Raw genomic sequence first — 10,376 nt, 5'->3', positions numbered from 1 at the left:
CCGGGCCTTGAACATCATCAAAATCCCTGCTCCATGCCCTTTTACCCTGTTGGATTGGGAAATGCCCCTGGAGGAAAAGTGGCCCCAGTTTCTGTAGTCACCAATTTACACCGGATTGCTGAGTACTTCATAACCATGGCAGCTCCCTTGCCTTTGGGCTCATGCTTGCTCGGTTTGGTTTTTTGGTTGTGTTAAAAGGTCTGAGTTACCTAGTTCACCATTACAAGAATTAGATGTTCTCCACATAAAATATTTATTGAATTCTAGTTTCTGCTCTGAAATTTACTAGTTGTTTTAACCTTCAATAATTTATTTATAGTCCACTAGCCTGTTCTCTCATATATAAAGAGAAGGATTTGAGCAGAGTTGCATGGGACCAGGCAGTTCAGTTTCTACCTGATTAGCACAATGTACTCTAAATCACTGAGTAGATTTTAGCATAAGAGCCCAAAGAGAAGGATTACAGAATGCAATGACTTGCTTTTCTTGTTTTTCCTATAGCTAAGAGAACCTTGAATATTGTAGGAACCAGTACTGTGAGTATTTCAAGAAAAAAAAGGAAGGAAAGCTTGTCAACAGATTTGCTAAAATCTTTTTCTTTCATGGATTCACTTACTATCATCATGGATGTCAGTATTGTCAGTCCAAGAACCCCATTAGTCCTGTCTTTTCTGAGTTCAGATAGGAACAGGAAGAGGACTGAGATCAGTCCGGCTAGCAGAATCTTAGGAAACATTATTAGCCAGCCCACCAGCTTTGTGGGAGCATGAAAATGCAGCATTTCAAGCCCCATTCCAAGGAGTGCATTTGACTAAGGTTTGTAATGATCAAAGAGCCCCTGCCCCATCCAGCATTGCATAAAGCCATCCCATTGCTATCACAGTCTGGACTAGACGATGGAAATCAGGAGCCCTTATCAGAAAACACACAAGAAGCTGGTAACAGTGTGTTCTTTGCTCCCGCTCTTGCTTAACAGTCTCTCCTACTACACTTCTCTTTTTGTGGTTTCATGGCATCTTTTAAGATAAGACACTTACTTCTTCATTCCTTGTGATCCCACACAAACTACAAACCAGGTGGAATGGAAAATAAGCTCTTTACTAGTTTGAAATCAGAGGGGCTATAATAGAATACCAATCCTTTAGAACAAAGGGTGAGAAACACTGGCCAAGGCAAATTTATCTTCATAATCCAACCCTTTATTGGGCTCTTTCCTATATTTCAATTAAATGTCTGTTTTTAAGACTCCCTTCAACAATGAATGTCTCTCTATCATAGCTCCCAGAAATCTATCTGTGAAATAAATTACAGTATTATAATTTTTCTCATGGCTATCAAGAAAGTACAGCAGTTTCTTAGTTTACTACACTGTCAAGAATCTACATATCTGCTTGGTGCATTCAAAAGCAATCACTAACTTTTTCAATATAAAGAAAGGAAAATAGATACCTATGCCAAAGTTAATGGGTGTAAACAGCCAACAGAGCTGACATTACAAAGGAAGTTAGAGATTTGTTTTGGGATGGTAGATTTGTTGCAGAAGATATATGAAAACTATCACCATTGAAAGGGCCAGTGATGAAGCTGTGAGCTTGGCCTTGGATTTCCACAGTCTCTATGGAGAAGAAAGTCTGCCTAAGAACAGGATGTTAGTTGAGGGATTGTGTCGAATGAAAAAAATGAATGGATGGTCAGCCACAACATTTTCTACTGGCATAAGCGAGCAACCCATGAGAATTGCAGCTGTTGCAGCCGAGGCCTCTGTGCCCTCCTCATTTACTTCCACAAAAGACTTGTGGACAATTTTTGATATAAAAAGATCTCTGGCTCTTGAAATGCCAGACAGATCAGACTTGCTATTAAAGAGATCCTCTATACCCAGGCTGGCCAGGTGAGAGTTGAGGTTGTAGTTCTCTTCCAGCTTGAACCTGGGCAGGTGGACATTAACTTCAATGGAACTGAGATTCTCAGGTTTGGTCCACTCATGCAGTTTTTCTAAGGTCAATTGATCTTCGATCTGAAATGAGAATGGGCAAAAGAAGAGGTGAGAACTATTTCACATAAGCAAGGTAATAAACATTAATTACATGAATGGACTCATGTTATCAGTTGCTAATTCGTTTCTTTCATGCTTTGTGCCAAAATAGATTCCATTTGGAGGATTTCATTTCTTTTCAGCAATTGGTGATAATAGAACAGAGCTCTGTTCCAAGCCATCAAGGGCCCAAGTAACAGGGACTTTGGACATTAGATGCTTCAACTACCCATCCATCCACCCACCCACCCATCCATCCACCCAGGTTTTCCTAAACCCCTACCACACTGGATTACTGTGATAGGCCATGATGGCTGTTATTCCTTTAACTGGTTGATTGGTGCAAGGTAAAATTCAAAAGTATTCTTCTGTTTCTTCTATTCTGAACCCTACTGATCACTGTGGTTTTCTGTGAACTCACTGTGCTGAAGAAATCTCTAATAGATTTAGCTTCTGGGTAAAAAAAAAAAAAAGGGACTAGTTCCTCATCTAAAATTGGGAGAGGGTTAATAATATTACCTCTTATGGCACTATTGTGAGCATTAAATGACTTAATGTATGCAAAGCACTTGGCACACAGTAATTGCCACAAGAATGTCAGCTATTATATTACCATATCACTACTACTATTGGACTAGAATGGACCCATCATTCCACTTGTTCTACTGATGCTGATTATCTCTTTTGTGAGGCTGGAGAATTTCTCTTTATAATCAGGGAAGAGACAAATATGAAAATACAATTAAAAGAAGGAACATACTGATTTTAGTACAGACTTTATACATGCAAATAATTAATATTGGACCTCTTCCTGATAACAGTTTGGTTAGGGAGAGGGTAGAGAAAAACCACACAGTAGGCTAGAGACACTAAAGAAAAAACATAATCTTCACAGTTTAGCCTAGTCCTAGCCTGACAAGAAATGTCTTTGCCTTTAACTGAAATAAAATAGAAACATCATACAAAGTTCATATCATAAAATAGGCTTAGCTTTCATATGGGTCTTTTCTACCATGTAGCTCTTAGAAATTTAATTCACAATCTATATGAATTGTGATGAGAATGAGCACTGTAATAATAGGATGTCATAGTACAAGATGAAGCTACCTACTCTAAATGTTTTGGGAATCTTAATTTTAATAAATTGGTTTCAATAAAACAATTCTAATTTTACTGCACTTTTCTCTAAAGTTCATTTAAGAACATTTCTGTGAGCTGCCACTGACATGTTAAATTTAATATAGATCCTTAGATGTCCCCCGCCACAACTGTTCACTGACAGTTGCTGAAAAGTTAATCTTAGGGCCGAAACCGGTTTGGCTCAGTGGTAGAGCGTCGGCCTGCGGACTGAAAGGTCCCAGGTTCGATTCCGGTCAAGGGCATGTACCTTGGTTGCGGGCATGTCCCCAGTAGGGGGTGTGCAGGAGGCAGCTGATCGATGTTTCTCTCTCATCGATGTTTCTAACTCTCTATCCCTCTCCCTTCCTCTCTGTAAAAAATCAATAAAATATATTAAAAAAAAAAAAAAGCTAATCTTAGGGCTTCAGAGTAGCAAACATTGATGGGCCACTACCACACAACATACACACAGGCAGAACCGATGTGTCAGACGGAAACATGAAGCATGAGCATGGGAGCCATTACCTTCTTCAGACCCGTGGCCTCGTCCTCGATGTCATCTGGCAGCAGGATGACCATGCTGAGCTCCCTGCCTTGGTAAGGCAGCTCCAGCACCCGGCACTTAAGGTCCTCAATGTAGCCAAATGGGAATTTGCTCTTCTGATACATCATTTTCACTGTTTTTGTGTCTTTCTGAATAGTCGAAAAAACCAAGTCACTCACATTATTATCTGCATTCTCTTAGAGCAAAGAGCAATTTTGTAATTACATCATCTCACCTTATTCAATCTGAAAGGTGTATCAATTGTGGCCATTTTACTGAATTTCTCCTGCCAGTTTCCTTTGAAATAGATGGCATTAACTAGCACAAGTTTAGTCATATTATCAACCATGCCTGCAGCCAACAATTCTGGAATTTTCCCTAAAGAAATAAAGTAAGTTTTTTTTAAAAAAAATCACATATCAGTATTCCATTTTTGAATTGCATTGAAATGCAATAAATATTCATACTTTTTATTTAATTCCCATTAATGTATTAAGTTAGGAATGCCCTACCAGTGTGTTTTAACTGTAAAATAAACCAACTAAAGGGTTTAAAAGCTAAAAACAGAACAGTCTTCTCTGCATTATATGAGAAACAATGAGCCTTCTTTGTGAATGGCCATTCTTTGGCAGGCATAAAAAATATTTCTTAATGAAAATGATTTTTAAATAAGTCATTTCTTCAAAGCCTCCAAGTGGAAGCTGCTCTCACAGAAACTATTTTAACAGATATCAGAAGGCGAGGACAGTTAGGCCTCTGAAACACCAGTTCCCTTGTGACCACAGCATGGCCATGCCTTGGATGGGAGACCGGTGTTGGGTAGATGCCTTGACTCAGATCTTGACGAGGTTAGAGAGAGTTGTCGTGGAAAACAGCTGAGATGGAGCCACCCCGACAGCTTAGACAAGACATTTGCCAAAACACTTAAGGCCACAGCAGTTTGTGTCACAAGTATGAGAATACTAGAGGCCCCATGTATGAAAATCGTGCAAGGTGCTTGGCCCCTGCTGCTGTGGCTGCCTCAGTCCTCACTACCACAGCTTCACCCGGCAGGTCTCCAGAAGGTCGTCTGCTCTAATTAGCATATTATGCTTCTATTATTACAGACTAGAGGCCCAGTGCACCAAATTCCATCCCTCAGTCTGGCCTGCGCCATCTCGCAGTACAGGAGCCCTCGGGGGATGTCCGATGTCCGACTGCTGGCTTAGGGACCCCCAGCTTTCCATGGGAAGTGGGCCTAAGCCATCAGTCAGACATTCCCAGCGCTGCTGTGGAGGCAAGGGAAGCTCCCACTACCGCCGCTGCACTCACCAGCTGTGAGCCTAGCTTCTAGCTGAGTGGCACTCCCCCTGTGGGAGCTCAATGATCACCAAGGGGCAGCCCCTGCTTTGAGCGGGATCAGGCCAAAACTGGCTCTCTGACATCTCCCAAGGGGTCCTGGATTGTGAGAGGACATAGGCCAAGCCGATGGACCCCACCGATGCATAATCGGGGCTAGGGAGGGATTTGGGAGGTTGGCCAGCCAGAAAGGGACTGGGAGAGGCTTCCTGGGTGTATCTTGCCTGTCTCCCTCAGTCCCAATCGGCTGGACCCCAGCAGCAAAATAAACAACCAGTTGGAGCGTCTGCTCCCTGGTGGTCAGTGCACATCATAGTGAGTGGTTGAGTGGCCTTAGCATATCATTAGCATATTACACTTTGATTGGTTGAATAGACGACTGACTGGATGACCAGGCACTTAGCATATTAGGCTTCTTTGTATAGGATTCTTTTCCATAATCTGGCCAGGATGCGTTTTCCTCAAAGCTTTATCCTTTTTATCCTACATTCAATGTTAGTTTTAATTTTAAAATATGGTTTTGTGAATTTATGGGGAAAATATTTAGCTGCTTCAATGAAAGCATGTTGAAGTTTCCACTTTGAGGAATTTTCACATTTAAAATCTGTCTGGCACTGGGCAGTGGCAGAGGTTAGCCCCAGCGAGAGGGTGAGGACAGAGGAAAAGGGCAGGGAATCATCTGCAGGCTGGGAAAGTGGAAGGAGGAAAAGAACACCCAGTGTGTAATGAATGACTACATTCGGCCCACTCTCTTACCTTCAGTCTGCCCTTTGACCCACTCATTTATCACCTTTCTTGCATCTTCAGAGGCTCGCTGAAAATCTACACTGGCCAGTTCAGCACCATACATTTTCTGGGTTGAAGCTAAGAACTCCTGTTTAAAATTAAAAAGTTAAAAAACAAACAAACAAAACAACTACAACAAAAAACCCACGAATAACTCCTACTACATACAGAAATGGTTTTCTAAAATCCTTAAAAACAATAGAAATTGTCCTAAAAGATATAAATTTCATTGTAACAAAAAAATGCTAACCCTTATACTTTTTGCATAATGGTAAAAAACACATAACATTAAATTTACCACCTTATCATTTTAAGTGTACAGTTCAGTTGTGTTGGTGTTGTATAAAATTTACCAATTCTTTTCTAACCTTTGGGTGACATTTTTATAGTAAGTATACACTGATTGTTCTTGGAAGTGAATTATAGAATTCACTCTTGCTTTAATAAAACAGCCAGGGTCAATCTTTTCCTGTGAAGACTATCAAATGAAATTGAATCATTAATGGGGATACTGTCATATGTTTAAATTCTGTATTGTTTTCTGAATGTTTATAAAAATAAAAACTGACTTCTGTGACTTGATTGTGCTGGAAAATGTCTGCACTGTTTCGTGAGTTTTAGAATGTGAATGTAAAGTACTCACAGGGAGGAACTCATAGGTTTTCTCTCCATATAACCTATTAGCAAGTTTCAGAATATAGGGAGCTCCCCGCTTGTTGATATCAGCATTCAGACTCTGAAAACTGGAATGAATCTCCTTAACCGCATCAAAGTGAAGAGTCTAAAATAGAGAAAACATTCTTTCTAAAGCCATTTATTTTGAAACGGATTCCTTGACATTTGCTTCTATAAATTAAATTAATGTTTTTATTACTAATTATTAATAATCTCAGCCCAATACTTTATTAAAATTTCATTGGAGAACAAAAGAATAGAGAATCTAAAATTTATAGCTTTGTGAAACATAATTACATTATAAGCTCTTTTTATATCACTTCTTTTTATAATAATAGTCCCATGAATGTAAGTGGGTAATAGGCTAAATATCTACCTATGTCTGCTTTTTCTCCAAAGAAAACCATAACTGGTATATTCATATATAAATTCTGTATCAAAGAGAGTTTTACTGAAAGTTCTCAGAAATAAACAGTAAAATTAAGAATCATCCCCTATGTGGGAGCACAAAGATATTACAGAATTGAGGGGATTTTTAAACTACACTGTCAGTAACTTAAAAATAACATCTATAAACTTAACATTCAGCAAAAGTTTAATTTTCATGTTACAAATCAAGAATCCTTTTATGGTTTTATGAGTCCTGGGTGGTTCCTTATTTTAACACACAAAGAATAAACTTACGCAATGTACAAAGTCCAGTTACTCACCAAGATAGGGAATATTTGCACAGTTGCTATGATAGATCTGCTTTAATGGAAAAGCAGGGAACCCTTAAAACTATTTTTTGCTGAGGTAATACAGTCCCTGGATAAACCTCAAAATACAAGCTGACATTACCCTGCAAGAAGCAACTAACCATTATTACCAGGGGGTAAAATGAAAAGTGGGTTTTGGAAAATATAAAAATGCTTTCATGTCTGCAGTGGTAACGACCATTGGTTTTTCATAAAATGAGGAAATAAAAGATTTGGAGCTGGAACAGATGGATAAACTTGAATCCAAGGCTGGACCTTCCCCAGTTACTGGCACCTTGTAATATTTCCCCTACTTAGGGAGAGCTAGAGTTCCCCTCTCAGAATTCACCAAAGACCACACAGCACAGTGGTGCGCCCCACACCCATGAAGGCCGTGTGGAAGGTCAGGCATTACTGCTTCTTCTCGCTGTAACAGGGACCTGCCTTACCACCCAGGGCTTGGCCCTGTCCCTGCAACGGCCGTACCTCACTTCTTTCCTCTCCTTCAGGCCCTCCTACCCACACAGGCACTTGTGCCAGGCACCGGGCTAGGCCTCAGCAGTATATAATCCCATGGTGCCCTGTTCCCTCTAAAAGGCAACACCGCCAACTTCTCCACTGTGGTGCATTCCCTGTGTTATTTTGTGCTGAAACGTAACATTATATAGCAGGCATTTATTAATGTCTATATAGTGCCCTGACCTCACCCTTTGCTGACCTGGTGCCCTGACCTCACCCTTTGCTGGCTGGTGCCTGGGAGGGGCTCAAGATCTGAAGATGCCTGTAGCAGCAAGCACCGCCCTTAAATAATCTCTGAGGTGGGTGCAGCCTGGGAGTGGCTAGGGATCTGAAAATGCCCACAGCGCAAGCACCGCCCTTTGCGGGTTGCATGCAAAGCAGAAACTGAAAAATCTGAGTTGAGAGGAGGTGCCTTCAAAGATTTGCCCACTGCAACAGAAGCAGCACACCACCGGGGCTTTCGTAGCTTTCTTCACTGCTGTATCCTCAGTCAAACACAAAACAGTGCCTGGCACATAGTATGTGCTCAGTAAGAACTCAATCATGAGTGAAAGCCTGCATATAAATGAACTGTTCTTGGGGCTTTTCTGGAAGTCTGGCCTCGTCCTGTATAGCTGTGGAACACACAAGTACAGTGTTTAAATCACCCTGTAAGAGCTCAAAGGCACGCCTTCCTAGTAGGGATGCACAGGGAACCCAGACTCCTTTTGTTAGTTTCTGCTGACCTTGGACATCTGTGCCGCGGTAGTGCCTCTGGTCCCCAGAAAGACCATGGCCAGCGCTGAGGAGATGCTTATGGGGGAGATGAAGATGTTCCCAGAGGGGTTGTTGTCCTTCAGGGTGCGGAAGAGGTCCACTGCGAACCGGGTGTTGGCCAAGCTCAGCTGCTCCATGGTGAGGCTACAACACAGGACAGAGGCCTAGCACACCAGCAAATTAGGCAATGACATTCCTCCACGTCTTCCTCGCCCTGAAATACCCGAAACTTGTACTTCCTTTCCTTTTTTCAGGAGGGCAAGAGCACTGTCCCATGAGCTCACAGGTGGGAACGGGACAAGGATCCATCAGCGACCTGGGACAGGACCCAGGGATCCTAGAGGGCGCTGCGTTGCAGACTCAGCAGCCAGGACTGGGCCTTTCCTACTCAGCGGGGGAGCACACACATTTCCCACCCTTTACCAGAAATGATAATTTTCTACTAGAAAATCAGAGCTACCAACTCCCCATTAAAGCAAGTTTCAGCAAAGTGATCAATTTTCCTCATTTTCAAGATTCAGTTGCTAATGTTTAGAGAGGTGAAGTGTCCCAAATCTTGAGGCTGGTATAGGAAGTGAGAGATTGAAAACCCAGCACGGGCCTTAGGGTCGGGGTGCAGCCCACCAGGAGCAGGGGACAAGCATCCTCTCTGACACCCTCAGGCGCTGGTGACTGGCCTTCCTCCTCAGCCCAGAAGCCTGCTTACCAATCCTGACTTCTCTCAGAGCTTGTTTCCACAGAGATGGGCAAGGAAGGATAGTTGTGCTGCTGCTTCCCTGTAAGTAATACATGGAGTTATTACTGTTGTTATTGGAAAGTAATCTCTAGGGTCACATTGGCCTCCCCTCCCTCCCTCCCTCCATACCTCCCTTCTTCCCTCCATCCATACTTTCCTCCCTCTCTCTCTCCCTCCCTCTCTTCCTGTCTCCTTCCCTCCCTCCACAGCAATGAAAAGCTATGCCTCCTGGGCTGCCTAAAAACTGTCTCAAACTGCTCAGGGAGGCAGGAAATGGAGAAAGAAATAAAAATATTATGATCTCAGGCTTGGCTCTGGCTTCCAGCCACAAGGCAGCCTCCAGTCCATTGCAGGCCAGCAGGCTAGGGGATGGGGTGGAAGATGTTTCCAGTGTCGCCTCCTGCTCAGATGAGCAGTGCAGGTAGCAATCCCAGTGAAAGGGCAGGGGCTGCTGATACCCAGGCCACCAAAGGCCAGGGCTGAGCGAGGAGTAGGCAGCTAGCAAATCCCAGCCCTGGGCAGCTTTCACCAGCTCAGTCCCACTTCCCTAATGGGCCTGGTGCCCTGACCTCACCCTTTGCTGGCTGGTGCCTGGGAGGGGCTCAAGATCTGAAGATGCCTGTAGCAGCAAGCACCGCCCTTAAATAATCTCTGAGGTGGGTGCAGCCTGGGAGTGGCTAGGGATCTGAAAATGCCCACAGCGCAAGCACTGCCCTTAAATAGTCCCTGAGGTGGGTGCAGCCTGGGAGGGCTCCTGATCTAACAATGCCCACAGCGAAAGCTTTCCCTGAAGTGGGTGCAGCTCTGGGCCTGAGGGAAGAGAAGGGCAGCGCTGAAGGGCAGGGTGATGGGGCAGAGTGGCAGAAGAAGCGGGGTGGAGCAGCAGGGCGGACACAGCAGGAGTCTGGGCACTGCCAGTAGAAGCCAAGATGAGGGTGGACTACTCAGGAGATGAGCACCTTTTTGAGTCTAGGGAACTCAGATCTCTGGCAAGGACCTGATGGCTTAGTTCTTGCCTAAGTGTGAATCATTGAGATGACATAATGTATCACCTCTTAGAGGGCAAACTAGCCCCTCTGAATCTCAGTATACTCCAAATTGGTTTTGTTTTTCTGTGCATTTGTTTTCGTT

General features: G+C 43.1%; 1 protein-coding gene across 1 annotated transcript; it reads right to left on the bottom strand.

Moving 5' to 3' along the window:
• Positions 1-1,083: 1,083 nt before the first annotated feature.
• LOC308242902 (leukocyte elastase inhibitor-like) lies at positions 1,084-9,269 on the bottom strand. The gene is made up of 7 exons (XM_080657684.1): positions 9,216-9,269; positions 8,479-8,653; positions 6,466-6,603; positions 5,793-5,910; positions 3,934-4,076; positions 3,680-3,847; positions 1,084-2,017 (listed from the first exon to the last, which is right to left on the bottom strand). Exons 2-7 carry the CDS (start codon positions 8,644-8,646, stop codon positions 1,616-1,618), a joined length of 1,137 nt encoding a protein of 378 aa, XP_080513810.1. The 5' UTR covers positions 8,647-8,653; positions 9,216-9,269; the 3' UTR covers positions 1,084-1,615.
• Positions 9,270-10,376: the final 1,107 nt, after the last annotated feature.

The sequence above is a fragment of the Plecotus auritus genome (assembly GCF_963455305.1).
Source record: "Plecotus auritus genome assembly, chromosome: 2".
Taxonomy (NCBI): domain Eukaryota; kingdom Metazoa; phylum Chordata; class Mammalia; order Chiroptera; family Vespertilionidae; genus Plecotus; species Plecotus auritus.
This window is presented reverse-complemented; position numbering and strand designations above follow the sequence as displayed.

Excerpts from the sequence above, each read along its gene's own strand:
- LOC308242902 (XM_080657684.1), bottom strand. The coding sequence starts at position 8,646 with ATGGAGCAGCTGAGCTTGGCCAACACCCGGTTCGCAGTGGACCTCTTC. Across the intron at positions 5,911-6,465 it reads AAACCTATGAGTTCCTCCCT|GAGTTCTTAGCTTCAACCCA; the intron begins GTGAGTACTTTA and ends AATTTTAAACAG. Across the intron at positions 3,848-3,933 it reads CACCTTTCAGATTGAATAAG|AAAGACACAAAAACAGTGAA; the intron begins GTGAGATGATGT and ends TCGACTATTCAG.